Source organism: Branchiostoma belcheri, unplaced genomic scaffold, assembly GCF_001625305.1.
Source record: "Branchiostoma belcheri isolate BF01 breed outbred unplaced genomic scaffold, Haploidv18h27 scaffold5, whole genome shotgun sequence".
Classification (NCBI taxonomy): domain Eukaryota; kingdom Metazoa; phylum Chordata; class Leptocardii; order Amphioxiformes; family Branchiostomatidae; genus Branchiostoma; species Branchiostoma belcheri.
The window spans coordinates 6,952,247-6,975,063 of NW_017804131.1; the positions used below are offsets into that span (position 1 = coordinate 6,952,247).

The following is a 22,817-nucleotide window of genomic DNA, read 5'->3' on the forward strand; positions in this document are numbered from 1 at the left end:
AATGTTTAAATTTTAACCCAGCCTTTTGTGTTGACTTCATGGCTCATTTTGTAGCATTTAAGCCTATAATAGGATGCCTAGACCTGTTTTTATTTTTATTTTTTTCCGCCCTGTCGCTTCATATTTTTTCTGAAAAAATCCGAGAACCAACAAATTAAATTGGTGTGGCCTAAGAGTATAATATACTGATAATGAGCAAGTTTCTTTTGAATTCTGTATTTTGTTGTACTACAGTTAGATTTTGTAGATAAGCCTGGTTTCACTAAATTGTCATCACGATCCACAGAATTATTATAACTTAATATAAGAACAAACCCTGCATACCAAGGAGAATTCTGATGTCTGTTATGATACAAACCTTCATTTTTCAATGTTACTGGAGACACGACTATAACATATAGAGGTTACAAAATTTGATGTACATACTGTTGGCCTTCTACATGTATGTGCTACCTGATTGCCTTATTTTGCTTTAAAGATGTATCAAGATAGGATATGAATGAGGTCCAGTATTATATTTGAGAGCAGTAATTATATCAACCTGCATTTAGATGATTTGCTGGTCTGGCAATTTGCCATAAATCAATTGAAATTCTGTGAAAAGTTGAATATATTTCTGGTAGGTCCAGTTCATATCATTTTAGCATTATTGGCTTAAATAGTGACATACATTGTATTCCTAGCCAATGTTTAGAAGCACCATATTTGGTTATGAAATGAAATCATATTTAGAACTGACCAATACCTTGTACTTTTTATGTTATATAACTTTACATGTACCTTTGCAGAAGGAGAGCATATTGTTTTTTCGCTTTTCTTCTCTGAGCAAATATGGTAAATGACCTGGACCAGATGGCTGTCACCATGGTAACTGGTGCTGTAGCAGATACCTTGTGGTGTTTGGTGTACATTATGTAGCAAGTTGGATGGGCTGGTCACCATATATATGAATGTGTTTGAGGAAGAATGAACAGAGCACTAGTTAGTCACACTTCACCATGTGAAGGTAAACATTATGCATTTGCTTTGCAAATGTTACCTTTCTAGTTGTAGATTGCAATGCTTAAGCTTTGGTTCAACCATATGCAAGCACTGTTTACTTGAAGTTCCAGCACTTATCATTTTTACAAATCATTCTGGTCCATACAGTTATAATGCAGAGTTCCTAACTGTGGAATATGTTTGTAGTACATGTATTACACAGATTGCCTTATTCACTGCCAATGCGACATACATGCCTACATGTAAGAACACTTAAAATGTATGTATAGAAATGAAGAAGACATTGATGCAATGTGCACTTCCCAAAGTTATAGTTTGCTGGTTAAATATTGTAATTTTGTGACCAGTTCAAAGTTTGAGAGCAGGGGAAAGAACAAAAATGATGAAATGATGAAAGTGCTGGAAATATCTGTATTCCGCTGTATTCTCTCTTGGTCTTCATAATGATTGTGAGACAGGCTTCTCCAATGCAGAATTGTCTATTTTAGATTTCTGGCCAATGCAATTTAAACTTGTTACCTTCTCTAGTTAACCTGTATCACTCTATTGGTGCCACAGTGTACGGAAGTGGTACTGGCTCACAGGGAACATTGATGGTTGAAGATGATCACAGGTTAAACTCAGGTGAAATGTTATACAGACCTCTACAATCATCCATACTTGATCAGATCAAATAGCAAAGTTCTTTATTCACAATCACTCAGTTACCTTGTAACAAAAGTCAACTGCCATCATCATCAGGGCAATTAGGAATGGTTTGATAAAGATGACATGCCCTGATGAAGATGACAGACGGTCATCAAAACATCAGCTCTGGTCAAACAAGTAATTGTGAATAAAGAACTTTGCTATTCAGTCATTCACTAACCTGGTGAAATCATTCATAGTTGCTAAGATGAATTTTGGTATGTACTGCATGCCTTGGGAAGAATTTCTACATGTAACAAATGGATACTAGTAGTCATAAGACATCAATGCAGCTTTCAATATGTTAGCAGAAGAACTTGTCAATTCCACTGAAGTCATTGTCAATTCTAAAGGGAATGGTGGACTAAATACTATAGATTTGTATAGAGGAAAACTCTGTGCAGATTGCTTTGTAAAATATCTATAATGTGGCTACCAGCTTTAGCTGTATATTATGATATATTTGATACTAGGAGTAGAATTTAGAATCACTATGCAAATCAATGCACTTGTTCGTTGCTTCCCCAAATAAATGCCTTGTTTAGCAAATTGTCCACGATTCAAGAGTGTAATAATGTTCTGTCTATATTTGCTACTGTACAGTTAGAACTTAGTGTTGTGCACATTTTGTTTGTATTTTTTTTTGGCACGGGTAATAAAAGTGTCTTAGACAATGGAGTATAGGTTTGTGTGAAAATTAATGTGTCAATATGATGTTCTTTCACACACTGTCAACATTTACCTTCAATGCACATACTTTAAACATTTTTATTTATTTTTTATTTTCTGTCATCTTCATACAGGGTGGCCCATTAAGTGATTACACTTCTTTTCAATGGGGCCCTGTTTTACAAACAAAATATAATAGTCACATACAAACAGTAACATAGGGATACAATAAATAATGATAATGGCAATAATAATTTATGTACCTTCAATGCACCAGTCATATAAAAAAGAGCCATTTTCTATTTAAAGGTTTAATGTCCATTTTTATTATATCTCCAGTAGAATATGAAAGTGAGAGTGCAGTAGTGGAGATAGACAGGAGTACTACCAACTGCAACTACATGTAGATAGTAATACTTGCAATGAAAGCATCTTTGTTGTGATTGTTATACTGGAAATCCACGTGTTTAGGCCACACCAATTTAATTTGTTGTTTCTCGGATTTTTTCAGAAACAATATGAAGCGACAGGGCAAAATAAATAAAAAAACTGGCCAAGGCACCCCATGATAGCAAGAAATGTTGCTATATGAGCCATGAAGTAAACATACCAGGCTAGTTTATAATTAAAACAATAGATTTTGAACTTTTAATGAAACAAAATTGCATTGTTACATTGCAAAAATTTGAATTGAATTGGTGTGGCCTTAGCAGTACTGTCCAGTGCTAAATAAAAGTGATTTGGACCTCCTCATTTCCTACTTTGTATCTATGAGAGTGCAACTGCCAGTTGGGTTCTTTCGGTGGTTTTTGTTCAGAAGAGTACAAGTTGGATACCTGAGGTGATCTGTGTCTAGAAGAGTGTGAAGACACCTTAGACATTGGGGCTTGTAAAACTGGAGGGTTTCCGTTTTTTACATGAAGTGAGTTATGCTTGCATCGGCGACAATGCCAGATTGCAAATACCATTGCAACAATTATGATAATACAAATAACACTTATGATAACTGCAGATGCAGGGATATTTATGCCAGGGAGTAGAGTATTTAGATTTTCTCTCTGAGCAGGCTTGTGGATGATTTCTGTAACTGTTTGTGTTTTTACATTGGTAGGTTGTGTTGTGTGCAATTTTGTGGTACTTGTGTGCAATTTTGTGGTGCTTGGTTGTGTTGTGTACAATTTTGTGGTACTTGGTTGTGTTGTGTACAATTTTGTGGTACTTGGTTGTGTTGTGAGTACTTTTGAGGTACTTGGTTGTGTTGTGTGCAATGTTGTAGTGGTTGGTTGTATTGTGTGTGATTTTGTGGTACTTGGTTGTGTTGTGGGAGATTTTGTGGTACTTGGTTGTGTTGTTTGAGATTTTGTGGTACTTGGTTGTGTTGTGGGAGATTTTGTGGTAGTTGGTTGTGTTGTTTGCAATTTTGTGGTGCTTGGTTGTGTTGTGCGTAACTTTGTGGTAGTTGGTTGTGTTGTGCGTAACTTTGCAGTGGTTGGTTGTGTTGTGTGTGACTTTGTGGTAGTTGGTTGTGTTGTGCGTAACTTTGCAGTGGTTGGTTGTGTTGTGTGTGACTTTGTGGTGCTTGGTTGTGTTGTGCGTAACTTTGTGGTAGTTGGTTGTGTTGTGCGTAACTTTGCAGTGGTTGGTTGTGTTGTGTGTGACTTTGTGGTAGTTGGTTGTGTTGTGCGTAACTTTGTGGTAGTTGGTTGTGTTGTTTGTCCATCAGTGGTCTGTGCTCCCAATCTTGAAGAAGTCGACTTTCTTGTGAAAACTTCTGATGAGGGTGAAGAAGTCTTGACACTCGTTGGAGCTGAAAATTAAAACACAAAGAATTACAATCATAAGCAGTATAAAAATTGCAGGATAAATAATGGAAGAAATTGGCGTAAAGAAAACCATCAAAACTTTGATGATGTTGATAAAACAAATTAAACAGATTACCTTCGTTCATGTAGGCACATTCTTGCCATCTTTTTGCTCATTATTCATTATCAAAAGCAGAAATTTCTTCCTTGCATCATAAAAAAAAACTAAACAAAAGAAGCATATGACAGACTTGTCTTGAAATAAACATTTATTCATTTCTTAAGACATAGCAGCCAATGCCATTACTTTTTGTTTACTACAAACTACACCAGCTATTCCAACGGGGTGTTTTTTTTTTGCAAAAATATGCCTACAATATTACATTCTAGTATCGCACACACTGAAGACATGACATATATGTGTCATATTTTCATAAATACTATAAACATCTTGAACCATTTAATATATTTCTGTTGTTCCTTACCAATAAAATTTGAAAACGAAATTGTTATCTTAACTTTCAATTAGTACATGTACATATTGGTAAATCTTGATTATGATCAAATCCTAACACTAATAGAAGCTCTATTTACATCTAGGAAAACTTTCCTTTGTACTATTAATGTACATGTGTACATATAAATACACATTTTGTATAAATATACAGTTTTGACATGCAACACTGATATATGAAACATGCAACAATAAGTGAAGAAATCTGAAGCAACAACTGATCTCATGGACCCTTAAAAACAGATAGTTATCATATACTGACAGAGTTAATTGAATTATATTACAGTTAAGTTTAAAATATGAAACTGTATCCTCAGCTAATGTAGACACAGAAAATCCTAAAGAGTATGAGAGTTTATTGCACTTGCACTAACATCCGTGTCCATAATATTACCAGGGTCCATAATATTGCCACCTTGAGAAATAGTGTGCTTTAAGATATTTTTACTGCAACAAACTTTTGGTATGCACTCCTGCACACCTCAAATGTACATACCTAGGGTATGTTGAAGTAAAAATATCTTTAAGCACACTTTTTCTCAAGGTGGCGATATTATGGACTATGGTGATATTATGGACACAGATGTTAAGCAAGTATCCATTAGGCAATGCCTACATTGTTTGGATCTGAAACATATGGAGCTGATGCAACTGACTCACTTCTAGCTGGACAGAAGAGCCTTTTCTTAACACCTACACCTACAACAATACCTGAAATAACGATGACAAAACTGCCAACACCTATACCGATCCAGACACCAAAGTGTATCCCTGTTTGTCCTTCTGAATTGTCTGATACATGACAGTTATTAGTGTTTCTCTCACTTGTATCTGTGCCTGGTGTGCTGTCTGTACCAGTGCTGGAGTTGACAGGGTCTGTGGCAGTTCCTAGGAAGACAAGGGACCAGCCCTCTAGAATTCCTGAAAAATAAATTTAAATAATTATTGATCATTTGTATTTTCAAAGTTCAAAAATTTGAGGTACAAGTTTACATACAAGTTACTGTAAACAACTCAAGATCTTTTTGCTTGTGAGTGGATGGCATTCAGCACCAAGGACTGGTCCATCTAAATGTATATCCATGTCTGTGTATTTGTGCATTAGTATTCAGTTCTAGCTACAAGTTTACACACAAGTCACAGTAAACAGCTCAAAGTACCCTTGCCTATGAGTGGATGGCATTCAGCACCAAGGACAGGTCCAACTGAATGTACATGCTTGTTTTTGTGTACCTACCTGTATTACTAAGGTGAGGATGTGTGTTTCGTATGGAGAGTTGCCAGCTGCCCTCTGCTCTCTCCCCCCAGTGGTGGACTGTCATGAACGTCCACTCCAAGTGTGCCTCCATGTCCGTGGCTCTCCCGGGAACGATGTCGGAAACGGTGCCCCCTGGAGAGGTCAGTCTGAACTGCAGGTGACCACGGTGGGGGAAGGTGGCCCTGACGGTCAGTAAGACGTGCTCCAAGTAGTTGACCCCACAGCTGTCTTGCTGGACGGTGATGCTTGTAAGGACTTCACCACTCTGAGGAATGTTTATGCTGTAGTGAAGAAGAGAAACAAACACAAAAAATGATGTAAGTATTGGCATGACATATCATCTATGTAGGATTATCAGGATGGAAAAAAGACAATAATTAGTGTATTAATGTCTGTTAGTCTGCTGTTAACAGAATTAAGTCATCACAGTCAACAGATCTCTGTGCTGTCATGTTCATTTCCACAAGAATTTGGATTAGAGCAGAAAGTACATGTATAACAGCACCAAAATAAGAGCAAATGGCATTCAGCACCAAGAACAGGTCAAGCTGTGTGTAAGCATGCTTATGCATGTTAGTGTTCAGTTTCAGGAAGTTTTAAGTTCACAGCATTAGAGCAAATATTAATCTCTCTTCCTTTGAGTGGATGGCATTCAGCACCAAGGACAGACCTAGCTAAATGTGTACCATGTCTGTGTATGTGTGCATTAGTGTTCAGTTCCAGGTACAAGTTTATACACAGGTCACACTTAACAGCTCAAAAGTGTCATTGTCTGTGTGTGGATGGCATTCGGCACCAGGGACAGACCCAGCTAAATGTGTGTGCATGTCTGTGTATGTGTGAATTAGTGTTCAGTTTCAGGTACACACCACACAGTATTAGCACACAGTCTCTTTGCCTGTTAGTAGATGGCATTCAGCACCAAGGACAGGTATGGATGTGCAGGCATATATTTCTTGGTGTGCATGCATTAGTGTTCATTTTGAAAGACAAATTCACATACTAATCATAGAACATAGCACAAAGTCCCCTTGCCTGCAAGTCAATGGCATTCAGCACCAAGGATAGGAATGGCTGTATGAACATGTCTGTGAGTATTACGATCAATTCCAAGGACAACATTGTATGCCTGGCACAAAAATGGGCCTAGCAGTCTGTATAAGGATGGTATCTAGCATCAGAAACAGCACAAAGCCTATTTGCCTGGCTTGAGTTCAGCACCAAGGACAGGTAAGGATGTGTGTGTATATGAGTGCATGTACATGTATTACGCTCAGATCTGGTTGTGTGTACTTAATATGAATTCTGTGTGTCTAAGGGACAAACATTGGCTACATGCATAAGTTTTTTCAGACTGATGTATATATCTGTCCTCAATGATAAGAAGTTGATATTCTACCTTGCACCCTCCCCCTGTTGAGTGCAGCTGACTTGTTCCGGTACACAGCTCCAGTTGGCAGCCATTGCTGTTAATTTCCCAGCATCAAGCAGACCAAATCCACAGTAGTCACTCACTGGTTAGTTGGGAAAACAGAGTTATTTAAAAACATGACATTGTATAGAGTACTGAATACATGTATGGTGCTGTGGCTTATTCTAATACATGTTGTATATACATAGAAACATATTGGATTCCATGTTCTACAATATTGTAGATTCTAACTTCACTCACTGACTGTCTCAGTACCGTGAGATAGTACCATAGGGGCAGTCTTTCTGTCCACATTTTAACTCAAATTATCAAAATATCTTTAAGTTAGTGTCTTGTGCTGTTCATTGCAGATTTAGACCTTCAACTGGTACAGGTTTCAGGGATTTGACTGGTATCTGAAGAAACAGATTGAGGGGATTAGACTAACCTCTGAATCCAGCAGAGTTTTCCTTCCAAGTCTGACCACAGACCCCGGTGTTTGTGGAGGTGCGAGTGACCAGATGTTGGACATCCCGTACTGAGAGTTGGTCACTGAAACAGTCAATGTCTTATTTAGTATAGCCACTAGTACTGGAGGAAATGTTGTAAGGGATTTTGTTTGTCTAATAAATAATTTGTCTTCTGTTTTGATGTACATTTTTTAACATGGTGTAACGAGATGGTTGGGGCTACCAGATAGGTCTACTGTGTTGTGAGTCTTCATCTTCATCTTCGATACCCTCCAACCACCCCGCAAGGGGTGTCACTGAGGGGAGGGGAGGTGCGGGGACCTTACGGCAAGGAAGCCCGAAAGGCCTCTACTGACTGTGCCTGTATGGCCTAGGTGGGCAACTTATTCCATTTGCGAATGGAATAAAGAAATATTAATTTAAAAGCAATCTTTTGCTGCAGGAATGAGATGGTATTTTACGGCATGGCTGAAATTATGAACTTTTAAAAAGGCATATAGATAACTCAGTATCCCAAGTGTTAGGAATGACACGATCTTACTTTGCACTCAGCACAAGTGTGAAGACCCCAGCTGCCATGGCTGCAGCAGGGGATGTTCCAGAGAAGGTCATGCCACAGCCTGTTGCTCTGTGGGGGACAACCTGAGGTAAAAACACACACAATCACAATCTGTGATGCAAGATTGAAAGGTGTACCTCATGCAAAATGTTGGAAGGTGTGCCTCATGCAAAATGTTGAAAGGTGTACCTCATTCAAAAGGTGTACATCATGCAAATTGTTGAAAGGTGTACCTCATTCAAAAGGTGTACCTCATGCAAAATGTTGGCATAAGCCTTCTTTTGAATTTTTTGCAGCATTTTTAAAGCAATTCATGATCACTTCTTCACTCCTCAATTGCACTCTATGACCTGCAAACTCAAAAACCTGTACCCAAGCTCATGATTTTGATACTTTCCAACAAATTGCACTTTAAACAATCATATTTTGTACAATGAGAGATCTCACCATATTAGCAGTGTCCCCTGTGTAGTCTCTACTTAACGTCACAGCAAAAACGCTGGTGCAGGCTTCAGCAAAACTGGGGATGGAGCCATCCTGAAGCAGCCCTCCGATGCCTATGGTGTTGTTGGTGTTGACATATCCGTTGTACGCACAGCTGTCGTTCAACGATCCACCGTTACCAGTAGAGAATACAAATACTGAACCTTTACCATCTCTGCCCTGGAGAACAGTATAATTTTAAAAAATCAATATGTACATGTATTATACCTCTATACCAGTGAACAGTGTACAAATGTATAACAATCATGCAAGTAATTTATAGCAAAGTTTATTTAGATTGCCAAAGATATCATTACTTTTGGTTCAACTTACTTTAAATCTATGTTTTACAAACTGAGAGGGAAAAAAAGGAATGAAGATATAGTGTGGTCTGCAGTAACATTTAATGTCTAAAAGATTTTTGCAGGATTGAAAACATAGCTTTCCTTGTCAAGTGAAAATTATGCAGAAGCAATTTTTCTGTAATGTTATAATTGTAATGGTTGACAATTCAACATCAACATTGTAACTTGCCAGTGCTAACAAAATTCTTGTCCTAGAGACATCTTGTATCTAAAGATTTTTGTATGCATTATTTGAAAATTTCTGTACCTGTTAAAAGTTAAAACTTTTGGTCCAACTTTTGGTCCAAAAAGTGCTCTCACCTAGGTGAGAGGACTTTTTTGTGTTGGACCAAGAAGTTTTAACTTCAAACATGTAACTACCAACACAGATGAACTTTCATGATTTCCATTATTTCCATTTCCATACCTCTCGTGCAGCCATGACTAGTGCCTCTTTAGCGACGGTATCAGGCCCTTCCAGTGCGTTGTTCCAGTCTGATGGACCCCAGCTACAGGAGTAAACACTGATGCTCTGGTACTGATGGCTGAGGGCTGATGCCTCCTGTGCATCAGACAACTCTGCCTGGGCACCAGCAAACATTTTGATACCTGGGGCAAGACATTTATAGTCATATAACCGTCAGAACATTGCAGTTGGTATAATAAGATTGCAATACAATCATATTATGCTATGAGTGGGGTTGTGTGGTCTAACGGCAGAGCATTTGTCTCAGAACCAAGAGGTCCTGGGTTCAAATCCTGCTAACTCAGCAATCTTGTGCCCTTGGGAAAGGCACTTTTCATGACTTTCTCAGTTCCCTAAGGTGAAAATGAGTATGCCTGAATGATCAAGATCATGAGCATCAAAGAAAAACCAACCAAACCACTATCTTATTTTTAACATGACTTTACTGTTATGTTTAGTTTGAGCTGAATTTTTGTATTTCTAAGTTACTGAGTTAATTCTTGTATCGTTTTGAAACTTGACTCTCAAAATGTACCTGAAACCTTGGCCTTGTAAGCCACTCCCACACCACAGAAGCTGTTGTTGTGAACTGCAGCAATGATTCCTGCACAGTTGGTACCATGGCTAAAACAAGACAAGAACAAAGTAACATGTCTTTATTTTGACTGCCATGGTATGCTGATCTTATAAGTAACAGTTGAAGACAAAACTTTCTACATAATAAAATTATACTCAAATTACAGTGTATTAAAATCAAGTGTGTAAGAAAATATAGTCAAAAATCTGTCCTAGCTTTCACCTTGCCTGTGGAAAGCTTGGTGTTGGGTCTGTTGTCTCTTCTAGGACATTGTACGACAAACCAGCAGCCTGAAGCATGAATGAAAAACAGGTTAGAAGTCGCAGTCTTTTTCTTCACATTCTTACAAGTAAAGTAACCTCAGAGCCAGGAAAATTATTGAAAGGGAATTGAAAATGTTAATATAATATCCAAAAGTCATGCTTGACACTAATTGATACATACAGAAAAACACTTGAAGATTCACAAAGATGGATGAGTTAACAACATTATTAGAGGGCCTGCAAGGGGGGGTAGTGATTACGAATTACGCAAACATTTCGCCGCCTATTACGAATTACGTTAAAGTCTCAGAGCTGATTACGACTTTACGATTTGCGGCTAATGTCTAATTACGAATTACGTTGATTTTTGCGGAGGCTGCCTACGAATTACGAAGTCTAAAACGGCCTGATTACGCCTTACGAAAAAGTACCAGGCCCTCTTATTAATCCTACATAGTACAACATGCAGTTCACCTCTCCACAGTAAGGTGGTGCTTTTGCAACACTGATTTAATCAGTCTAGTCAATACATTCATAGCATTTATGGCAGGGAAGCAATCAAATGTTCTCATTAGAAAACATCTATTTGCTAGTTAATTCTACACCCACCAGTTGCCTACAGATACATTTCATGTCATGTATGTTGCACATGTAGGTCTTATATACTCTGACAGTCAAAAGTTAAGTTATTGTAGTTACTGTAGTAAGTCAGACAGTTACTGTAGTAAGACCTTCTGATTGTTTAGAGAAGTTATATACATTTGCACTAAAGATTTGAATTCTAAACAAAATCTATTCTGATTTTACCCCTTGAAAAACTGTTTTATGAATCCCAATGAAGACTTTCTTTGCTTACTTAAAGAATTAAAGAATCTCACCAGATTGTCTCGCAGGTCAGGTTGGTTGGTAAAGATTCCATCGTCGATCACCCCCACCACCAGCCCTTCTCCCTTCCGTGTTCTCTCCCAGGCTGGTAGGATGTTCATATGTACATCTCCAGTGTGCTAAAATAGGGGGTTTTATAAAGAATAAAAATAACTTCTGGAACAGTAACTGGCAGAATATGTCCAGAGTTGTATTGTAAGATTAAGATTCAGCTTTCTTGACATTGGTATGACATGTTCTATGAAATTTAAAACATGAATTGAGCCAACATTTACAATTATACAATATGTAAAGAGATAAAAACTACAAAATTTAAAATGTGAATTAAGTAGTTAATATATAAAGAGGCTTTACATAGACTATAATGTCCTCAAGTACAATTAGTTGTACATAAATTTGCATAATTTGTTAGGAAGCAGTAAGATATAAGAAGTCTGAATTATAGGTAGTCATAATGTACTGAACCATAGTTACTTAATGGCATATAGAAAAGCAGGATTGTATCACAAAGTGAAATGCAATGCAGATAATTATGCAAGGTGAGCTATACCTGTACAAGTGTGCCTGACACACAAACTCAGCCACTGCTGCATATATAGAGCCAGAGATAGAAGAAAGGCACTGGAAAATAAATGTAGGGGCAGTGCAAAGTTGAAGAACTGTGATCTACAGGCACAAGAATGTGTAGAATGTAAAGATGATATAGGTTGAGTTTGAAACATAACAAGCACACCAGATAAAATATCATTATAATCTGTGTCCATAATATCACCATAGTCCATAATATCGCCACCTTGAGAAAAAGTGTGCTTAAAGATATTTTTACTGCAACATACCCCAGGTAACTATGTACATTTGAGGTGTGCAGGAGTGCATACCAAAAGTATGTTGCAGTAAAAATATCTTAAAGCACACTATTTCTCAAGGTGGCGATATGATGGACCCTGGTGATATTATGGACACGGATGTTACATCAAAAGCCACCAATACTAAGTCTTTTAGTTAACATTTTATGTGAGAGATAGCAACTGTTTCATTGCTGTTGCACAATTATTGCATCTAGGATATATAAAAAAAGACTCTATTTTTCATTTTTCGATGACATTTCCAGGATTACACTCTTTCTCATTTTTTTCACCAACGTTTCTAGGACATTCCTTGTACACAATGTAATTGTCAATGAATGGTGGACTGTCTGTAGACATCTTACTCCCTCTCTACTCCTCTCTCTTTTCCTCTGTCGATCTGTCTCAGGTACAAATTTTGACACCTGTCAATCAACTTGGACATCCAACATAGCCCTCTGTTCCACCTTGGAGGGCTTCAAGTCCCAGCTGTACCTCCCTCTGCGATATCACCCCCCCCCCCTGCCCAGCAACTCACAATACACATGGCGACAGAATCTTCAACTAGATGAAGGCAGTCGCCTAACAGAAAGAAGAAAAAGAAGAACTTAGAAGAAGGGAAATAAGAACTTACCAAGTATGTCTGAGAGCCCCACATCTGGTCATTAAAGACCACACCTTGATGCCCTTCTTCATGCACATAAAGTTCCCTGGTGTGAGGAAGCTGTTCCTTCACCATTTTTACCTGCATCATTCAAATAAGCAGTATGCAATCAATCATGAAAGTTTATCTGTGTTGGTAGTAATCATAGTAAAACTTTGAACTTTATTCAAAAATAAAGTTACACAGAGATAAAATTTTCAGCGACCACTGTCACCTTCATCAGGATAATAAATGATCAACCACTTCAAAATCTCACGTGAGTTATGGTTACAGACACATAACTTATTCACATGAGACTTTACTGATATGTGACGTAAGCAATTGATCAAAAGTGCAACTGTTTAACAGTATGCAATGAGTTTCTTTACTCAATACAAACAGGTATCATAATATATGTGTCATTTTGATAACATCACATGTAGCAGAATTGAATTTTTGCTTCAATTCATAATCAAACATTTATTTGAATTTCAGAATGTAGTGGGATGCTATAGAAGGTCTTTAACCAAAAAAAATGTTTGAAACCTTACAGAATGTTCATCCTTTAGACGCCTTTCACTTTCCTTATCCATAAGACGAGCTCGTCTTACATTGTTGTTTTCCTTGAAGAGATAGTAGTCTCCAAGTATCTGCAAGAAAAGACATTTCATATTGAGATTCATATTGAGATTCATTCAGGCTGCTCAGTAAATTTTTCTCAATCATTAGCAGTTAAAAATGCAACTAATTTGGATTTAAATCAAATGAAGTACATGAATAACAATGATCTGATGAAAATATTACATATTAAAGCTGCAAAAACATCATTTTAGGAAATTGACTCATTTATCAATCGCTTTGCCATATAAATATATTTATTCATTTGTTAATTTATTGATCTTAAGACGGAACCCCATTCAGCCTACAATGGCTGTTTTCCAAGGGGGCCAGCTTATTATGTATCATAAAATATGAATAAAAGTAAACAAAAGTTACAATTGGCACTCTAGTGAATTTCATCAATAATCTAACAGCTATTAGATGTATCTAGGCATCACTTTCTATTGGTATTACATTTAAGACCTGAAGCACTTGAAAACATGCATTAGCCTAACAGAATCCTAAAACATTGGATGTATAAATTCATTCTTCAAAGGCTTAACATTATCATAATGATCATATTCCTGCACTACATGTATCTTCAAGCAAAAATCATGGACAATGTCAATTAATGCTATGCCTAATATGTACACATTCATTGCTCAAACTGGTAACATTTAACACAATTGGTCTTATGTTTATGTTTATTACGAAAAACTAACAGTTCTTCACTTCTCGTCCTGGAGTCCTGTACATTAAAATAACATCATAATAAATACAACACAACAATTCCACTATCATTACTTAATCTTCGGTCACGAAGCCAAGCCAAGAGAGACTTAATAACTACAACATATACAACACTTACTACGATATAACAACTACACAATATTTACTTAATAACTACTATATATACAACACTACATATAATGACAATGACAATGACAATGAACTTTATTGCATGTTCACGCCCTACACGGGCCAAATGCACTTAAGTTAAATAACTTGGTAATAAGAATAGAAGAAGCAATTGTTACATTTGTGTGCTATTTCTCTATCTACAGGATCTAACTACAGGATCTCCTCTCTCTTTTTGAAACATGTATGAACAAATTTACATAGTTTTTCAATTATATCATAGCGCTTGGATGTCATAATATGTTTGAACACTTCTATTTTCGGCAAGTATGCAAATTTCAATATACCAACTACGTTATTATTACTTAATAACTACATAGGAAACACACCTGTTTGACCAGAGTCACCCCTGTCCGCTGTGCTATGCGCTGAGCCTCCTCCCTCCCACCCTCCAGCTGTACTGCCCAGGTCTTCTCCAGGGCTGGCTTGTTGCTGAACACCATGTGTATCAGCAGTAACAGGAGTGCAACAAGCTTCACATACATGTTGCTGTGCTGGAAAGAGAATAAAAGAATGGGTTTCAGATGATATTTTGTTTGTTTGTTTTTTTGTTTGTTTGTTTATTTATTTAACCAGGAGAACACATGTCGCCTGATGGCAATTTTCAAAGGTTCCTGGGGGAAAACCCCAAACAAAATTCATTAACAAAATGAACTCAAGATTAACAAAGGTATCAAATAACGCAGGTTACAAATTGAATACAAAAACAAGGTAACTTAAATAACATAAGAGAAACAAATTTTATAACGTTAACATCTTATAACGTAGAACAAAGGACATATAATACATAGAACATAATACAATTGTATGTGTCCAACTTCATGAGATAAGAGATATAAGAACATGCATACACGCTTGAACAACATTCCCTGTCCCTGGTACTGAATGCCATCAACTCACAAAGTCACTTGGCTCTGTGTAAGGTTTACTATGACTTTGCTACTGGGGCAAAGAAATCAACATTACAACCTTACAATTAACTTCTCAAGTACTGCCCACAAAATATCTGAAAACAAAATAGACAAAAAAACAATGCCTCCGTTTTCAGGTTTTCAGGAACGTAAAACAACTCAAATGTTGAGTCAAATCTCGGACAACGATTAACACCTGAGGTATATGGTTCTCATAAACTGTACTGATTCTTCGTCAAAGTAGTAATCCAAGCCTGAATCGTACAAGTGGAGACGTGGAAGAAACGCAGACAGACCATCCTAGGTAGCGAAGTATTTTTACTAAGCCAAAAAAATAAACACAGTTTCAATACAACGGTCTTATTGTATCCTTCCGAGGCTACCATGTTACGCGTATTCGGTATTGCCAATTGGTTTAGGCCTTCCTGAAATAGTCGAACGTGGTAGCCACATTGTCTAAGATTAAGAAATGTTTGGTTTATCAGCCAAACAAAGTAGAGGGTACCCTGTCATGACTACCGCCCGCAACAGAAATTTGCTCGGTCACCAGTTTCACCCTCGCCCGCCCAGCGCCACAAGAGTACACGGTGCCCTGCTCATTTGAGTCAAAATCTGTCCTTACTTACCTTAATCGTTTCTCCTTTAATAAGGTATAGAAGGCATTAGAAAGCAACCAAGACACCAACGAACGTCTACACCCTGACTGGCGATGTCCAAAATCATCCATCTGTCTTGTTCAAACATGACAACAGTAGGCATAATTTAAGTTGTCTCGTATAATATTTTCCTGAAAATGAACTTCCGGGTACGCACTTAGGTAACTCTCGTTCATCACGTGATTACCGTTCTCGTTCCCAGATCCCTCGCATGGTACTCAGAGTTTATAAATCAACTAAAAAGTCTCATAAAACTCCTTGAAGCAAACTCCAAACCTAAATTACTTGCTCCAAAACTTGTTTTCAAGACTAAAACTGACTCGTCTTTTCGGAAGATATTCCCAAAAGGCTGTTGTGTCGCTGGCTGCAAAATATTTCCATGCATTGAATAAATAAAATTCATCGTAATTATGTTATTCTCTATTGCTCATGACTCTTGATTTTTGCATGGTACACCTCGATAAATGACCATAAACTGTCCTGCACGTAAACTGGTAGCCTTGCTTATACAAGCAGTGCTAGAATAGACATTTCAAAGCGAATTGTGTCATAGTGGCTTAAGTAACTTTAATATATAATTATTATAAGCACGTAAATTGTAACCCTGCTAACAGTTAACGAGCAGCGATACAAAATATGGACATTTCAAAAGGAAAACTGTGTCGTAGATCTAGACGTTTCAGTATTAGATCATCATCTCCCTAAATATAGAGACTTACCTTAGCCTATTCCTCTTTACTTTGCTAAACTCGTCGTAGAATTGCTTGTTGCTATCTAACCTGGCAAGACGACTGCTGGCTAGAGCCACATGTGTAGCCTTAAATTGTTCGACAATCCGTCACCGATCTTGTGCCCAGTTGTGAAAGGCACTTTACACGACTTTTCTAACTTTATACTCATGTAGAAATGAGTACCTAGCTTCGGATAGGAGGTCCCGTATTTGAGGACAGTCACACCCCACGCACGTTAAAGAACCCACCGCACTTATCGAAAAGAGTAGGGGACCTTCCCGGTGTGAGTGGTTCAAACCTTACAGTCTGGTCTTACGCAGCTTGTACATGTACAAAATTGGTGTGTTACGCCTAAACTAAGCGGTTTACCGGTTATGCGAAACAAACAAAAACCGTACCTGTCACGGCCGATACTGGGTGATCTGTTGAAGAGTAGTCTCGGTATACTGACTAGAGTCCGTATTTATATATTTCCTGTCGTATTCCTGGAATTTTGTTAAGCCGAGTGACATGTGCAGGCTTGCACGACAGCCGTACCTGTCTGGGATTTCACGGTCTGTACTGGGTGATCTGTCTGCTTAAAGATTAGCCTCTGTATACTGCAATAGTTGAATAGAGTCCGTATATATTCCCTGTCGTATTCCTGGAATTTTGTTAAACCGAGTCACATGTGCAGGCTTGCACGACAGCCGTACCTGTCTGTGATTTCACGGCCGGTACTTAGTGACGCACAAGGAAACGGATCTAAAAAATACACAGGTCCACTTCATACGGGCACAACAGTGAAACTATTGATCGCTAATGCAAGTGTCTGGATACTGTCCAAGCATAGCTGTAGGCTTCGGATTATTTTTGACGTGTTTTAAAGACATCCAATGCAGTTTTTAGGGCTTGGAAACACGATTTTTCAAAGTCAATAATCTACTCATTTATCTACATACTGAGTTGAAACCACACTCTCCCAATGTATATTCACCCCCTTGGAGCAAAAATACCCCAAATTCTGACGGAAAATGGTCATGGAAGGTCTCTGGGTTGATTTTAGGGTACCACCCATAAAATAAAGGACTCATCTTGGGGCTTGTTTCTGCAGTTTTAAATCTCCAAACTATTAAATACTGATTGAAATGTGCTAATGTGGGGCAGTATGTGTCAATATCACAAAGATTGCCTTATTACCTCCGGGGGAGGAGACATCCTTCCGCGGAAGGGTTTTGTGATAGATTTAGATTTTCATGTTCGCAGCTGTTTCTCGCGTTTGGGTGGACGGATTCTTTTGAGACTCGGTATGTGTTTTGATATTCGGGCTGCAGATGATGCACGTTCTTTTGTTTTTATTGTATATGTGTTTTCGGGCGTGAAAATCGTGCCTTTTGGTGGCCCCAAAACACCCCTTTGAGCGCGAAAGTGGTCGCGACCGTTGACCTTTGGCGTATATTATATATTCTCGGTCTGGTCCACGTATATGACCCCTCACACAGAGGGGTGTCCGGTCTCGATAAATTCTTTGTCTAAAGCCCTATATAAAAATATACAATAAAAAGCCCGGAGGTATAAAATCTCAGATTTTACTTGTTTAGAATGTTTCCATTGTTCCTGCTCTAAAATCGCATTGGATGCCTTTAAGGCGTTTTTATTGGGTGCCACCCTGAATGATACTATCCTGCAGCCACCAAAATATCTGCTTGAAGATTATTCTGAGCATACTGCAATAGTTACTTGAATAGAGATATATTTTCTGTGCTATACCTGGTAGTTTATTTTCGGAAGAAAAAGTTCCGAAATGAACCTTGTATACCGGTACTAGCATCAAGCATGGAGGTAAAAAAAATCATGGATCCTTCATGCACCCCACCTACATGTAGTTAGGGTTTTGGAGTGGTGGAATATTAGCCTCTACCAGATTTTCCAGGTTTCTGGATACGACTTTGTATTCCACAAATATATACAAAACTGTACGTGTCAAACAACAAAAGTTACAAGCTAGCTGTCGTGCGTAGAAACATCGCAAAACTGAAAAAATACAGGTTTTGAGACCTTGAAAGTATACACAATGCATTTTCACTTTCATTCCAAAATATAATTCACTGTCACTGTGTTTACAAAGTGAAGAAAATAACTGGATAACGTTACTATTATGTTACTAGTATGACGCGTTTCCTGTCGTATACCTTGAATTCCAGTAAGTTGAGGCAGACGTTTACCATGAGTGTTTTTCACCAAGACACAAACAGTTATTGTACACCAATTTCAATTATTAAGTTTGCCGTTATAGGTCATCAGGTCACGTAGTACACAAACATCGCAGCATCTGGACAATAGGGACTGAGTTCATTACCCTTACTGATATAGCGTACCAGGAAGTCTTTTCCCCGAAAAATATCCAATTGAAAAACATGTTTATCACTTCATCCGTTGTTTTCAAGTAGTGTTGGCGTCGTCTCAAAGGATCATTTCATTAACAAAAAACAAGTTTGGTTTCTGTGTAAATTTTATGGAAACGAATGATTAAAATCACGCACGTCGAAGTCAACATCAAACGGGCAGTCAGTTTTAAAAACACCTCGGAATATACATAATATATACTGTATCCCCCTAACTCATGAATCCAATGTATTAGGTAGAGACGCCAATATAGTAGCATGAAAGCTATATTACTTTTAATACAATACATTTATGAAACGCAGCACAGATTGTACCAGCAGGGTCACCGATTGGGATATCTACTAACAGATAATCCGATCTGAGTTTCTGTTAACAGAGACTCCGATCAGGATCTCAGTGTACCGACAGAATCGCCAATTCTACCAAAACCCAGTCTCTACCCTAACATCTGAATGCGTACAAAGCCTACCTGTGTGTTTTTAGGTCTTCACGGCATATGGTGCTACACTCTTTATTTCAATCCTCACCAGTTGACGTGCGACGCAGGGTACAGGATTGTTACATCTGGTTGTTCTTCACCTCACAAGGTGAAAACATCATGGCGTAAGGATATTCGGTACCGGTTACGATCGTACACAGGTAAAACGTTCTGCTGGGACGCGAGAGTCAAATAGTGTTGACTTCTTTTTTTTTTTATTCCAACATGTAATGACCAGACGTGGTGACGACACACTCAAGTTTCTTCAACTTATATTAATGCCGCCACCAACACAGGGGACAAATACATGACAGGACAATACTCATTTACACCTGAGCTAAGTGAGGAAAGCCGTGTTAAGTGCCATGTGGCATGTGACATGTCAGCAGGCTCATGTCAGGACTCGAACCCGGGACTCTCAGTTCCGAGTCGCGCACTCTGCCGCTACGCCACACGACCTCACAAGTGTTGACTTCAAGTTGAAGGCTGAACAAATGTTTAGAAGGGGTGATATACCTGGAATTTCAGTAAGTTGAGGCAGGTGTTTATCACCGCGATGATGTTTACAGCGCGGCACAAACAGTTATTCTACACCAATGTCAAGTCTGTGTTAGGTCATGGTCATGGGGTCACAAACATGGCAGCACCTGGACAATAGGGACTGAGTTCATTACCATTGTTTATACAACGTACCGGGAAGTCTTTTCCCCGAAAAATATCCAACCGAAAAACATGTTTATCACTTCATCCGTTGATTTGAAGTAGCGTTGGCGTCGCCTCAAAGGATCATTTCAGAAAAACAAGTTTTGGTTTCTGTTTGTAATTTTATAATTATAAGAGAACAAAGAATTAAAATCGAGCACGTCGAAGTCAACATCAAACCTCTAGTCAGTTACAAACACCTCGAAATTTCTCGGCATAGATACTGCACCTTCCTAACTCATGAATCCAATATAGATATGTACTGCACCTACCTGTTTATGTTTTAGGACTTCTATGGTGTTAAATCCATGTTTCTACCCTCTCTTGTATACATACGACGCGCGGTACTGAATACATGTATCTCCCCCGGTTGTTTTTCACCGCACAGGTGAAAACATCATGGCGTCTAGATATTAGGTTACAACTGCAAACAGGCAACACGTTAAACTGACACGCGAGGGTCAGGTGGTATTGACTTCTCATTGAAGGCTGAACTTATACTGAAAGGGGTCATTGAGATGTTCTATTGTGAATAAAGGGGACGGGACATTGCGTCATCTCTGAATACCTGGATAGTTCGTCACACGAGTCAAGTCTAGGATAATGAACGATGAGGGCAACATGTGGACTGCGTTCGAGGAATAGTGCTTGCAAGTGTGTGTTCTTTCAACGGGACGCTACTTTCGAGGAGTCAATGTTAAATGTTGCGTATTTGGCGCATTTTCCTACCATAGGACAACAGGAAATCAACTCTACGAGGCAAATGTCTAAGGTATAGTAAGATAAATTGATTTTGACTGTTCGAATAGTAGACGGTCTTCGAGATCAACTACCAAAAATGCTAAGACACTTACTTCTGGGTTTAACTCCCTTTTATTCAAATGAAAGTTGAAAGAACAGGTACTGGTTGAAAAAGACAAGCTACTAAGTCGTTTACCTGCATTGAACTTCGAAGATAGCTTTCACAATCGACATGGCATCACATAACAAGGTGTTTTAAAAAGTGTACGGTTCATATGTTGAACTTTTACAGATAAAATCCGAGCTCTTGTTACAATTTGGAACAAGAACTGAATAACGGAATAGAGAATACAAGCCAATACAGCACGTATACGGTAGAAGAAAAATACATCAATGTATTTTTCAATATAATAAAGTGCACAGGCAAGAACAGGACATTATAAGTATTACCACACGGGTATTCCTCAAAACGTTACATCCACACTTTTGTGAGAGAACTACTCGGGAAAAAAACGTGTACGTTTTGATATCAAAACCCCTGTGTCAGATTACTGACAACAAACTCAAGGGGTAGGCCCGCATAGTGTATTGACACTAAGGGCAGAACGGCTCACACTGCCATCCCATACCGGAGTAGAGGTGGTTGTTAGTGCACGCATAGCTGGATGGTGGCTGTCCAGGGCGACCGGGGGTACTGTCGCAGGTGTAGTAGTAGATGCAGCTGTTGGTGCGGAGGGTGCAGCGCCAACGCCACTGGAACGGGGGGCAGTTGATGACAAGCTGGCGACGAACTCGGGAGGTTCCTGTCTTGGCATCTGCAGAAACATTCCCGCATGTACAGTAAGACAACAGTCAGGCGACGATCTTTCAGAAAAGACTTAGGCGCTGTCAGATTTTTGTGGTAGGATTTTCAACAAGACTATCATGGCAGATATGAATGCCCTTTGCAATCAATGCCTTGTATTTACTATCGCCCAAAAGAGCGACGTTCGTCAAAATTCACAAAGGTTTTGATCGCGACATTGAAAGAATGCATAAGATTACAACTTTTACCCCTGAGACCGAGAAAAACACAGCAGCGCTGTAAAGAGACTCCATCTATACTTGGAAATGATCTACAAGCGTTGGGGTGGGATTTTTTTTATCCAGAAGTATTTTATACATACCTGACTCTCCTTCCTCAATCTCGGGTTCCTCCCCGATCTCCTCCACCCTGTGGATTTCGTAGTCGCGGCACATCTTCTGCATCTCTTCGCTGAGCCCGGTCCTGTCGTACACCGGGTCCAGCAGAACCCGCCGGTTCGTCTCCTCAGACGTCTTACGGACGATTTTGGTCGGCACGTCGGGGTCCTGGGAAAGGGAGCAGCCGTCATAACTGTGTGCATGTACTGTGGCTAATTCTTGGCGTGTCTTTAGGCTTTTTTATCCGTTTTTCTGCACTGGAATTTTCCCCCCAACCCAACGGGAAAAAACTTGTAGTGTAAAAAAAGAAAGCTCGATAAAAAAGCCTAAAAACACGGTCAAAATAATCCAAAACCCAGACCTCTGCTTGGAGAGTAGTGTGCATGGCCCCGAGCACATTTGCTAGCACCTATCTTCTATACAATTAAATAGAATATTTGCTTATGAAACACATTCAACAATACAATGGCTCTTGAATGGAGACATACACAACCCGTGATTGTGTTAACCTCCTTCGCAGTCTTGTTGGGCGTCGGCGTTATTTTTTCTCTGAGCGACGCGAGTAATATGCCGCCGCGAGGGACGATTTGCTGCCGAGGGAGTTTTTGCCACGGAGAGAAGGTTTCGCGCTCCAA

At 38.8% G+C, this 22,817-nt stretch overlaps 1 protein-coding gene across 1 annotated transcript in view; it reads right to left on the reverse strand.

The window, feature by feature from the left end:
• Nucleotides 1-3,037: 3,037 nt before the first annotated feature.
• LOC109479723 (neuroendocrine convertase 1-like) overlaps nt 3,038-22,817 on the reverse strand; it is a 21,704-nt gene continuing 1,924 nt past the window's right edge. The window contains exons 6-22 of the mRNA XM_019781713.1: nt 22,167-22,350; nt 21,596-21,815; nt 15,305-15,338; nt 14,726-14,890; nt 13,430-13,528; nt 12,870-12,980; nt 11,384-11,509; nt 10,465-10,532; nt 10,201-10,289; nt 9,627-9,808; nt 8,820-9,035; nt 8,355-8,455; nt 7,792-7,895; nt 7,332-7,446; nt 5,912-6,213; nt 5,500-5,595; nt 3,038-4,165 (exon numbers count right to left, since the gene is read on the reverse strand). Coding sequence (XP_019637272.1) covers nt 3,084-4,165; nt 5,500-5,595; nt 5,912-6,213; nt 7,332-7,446; nt 7,792-7,895; nt 8,355-8,455; nt 8,820-9,035; nt 9,627-9,808; nt 10,201-10,289; nt 10,465-10,532; nt 11,384-11,509; nt 12,870-12,980; nt 13,430-13,528; nt 14,726-14,890; nt 15,305-15,338; nt 21,596-21,815; nt 22,167-22,350 — 3,294 coding nt within the window. The 3' untranslated portion in view covers nt 3,038-3,083. The remainder of the gene's footprint in view (nt 4,166-5,499; nt 5,596-5,911; nt 6,214-7,331; nt 7,447-7,791; nt 7,896-8,354; nt 8,456-8,819; nt 9,036-9,626; nt 9,809-10,200; nt 10,290-10,464; nt 10,533-11,383; nt 11,510-12,869; nt 12,981-13,429; nt 13,529-14,725; nt 14,891-15,304; nt 15,339-21,595; nt 21,816-22,166; nt 22,351-22,817) is intronic.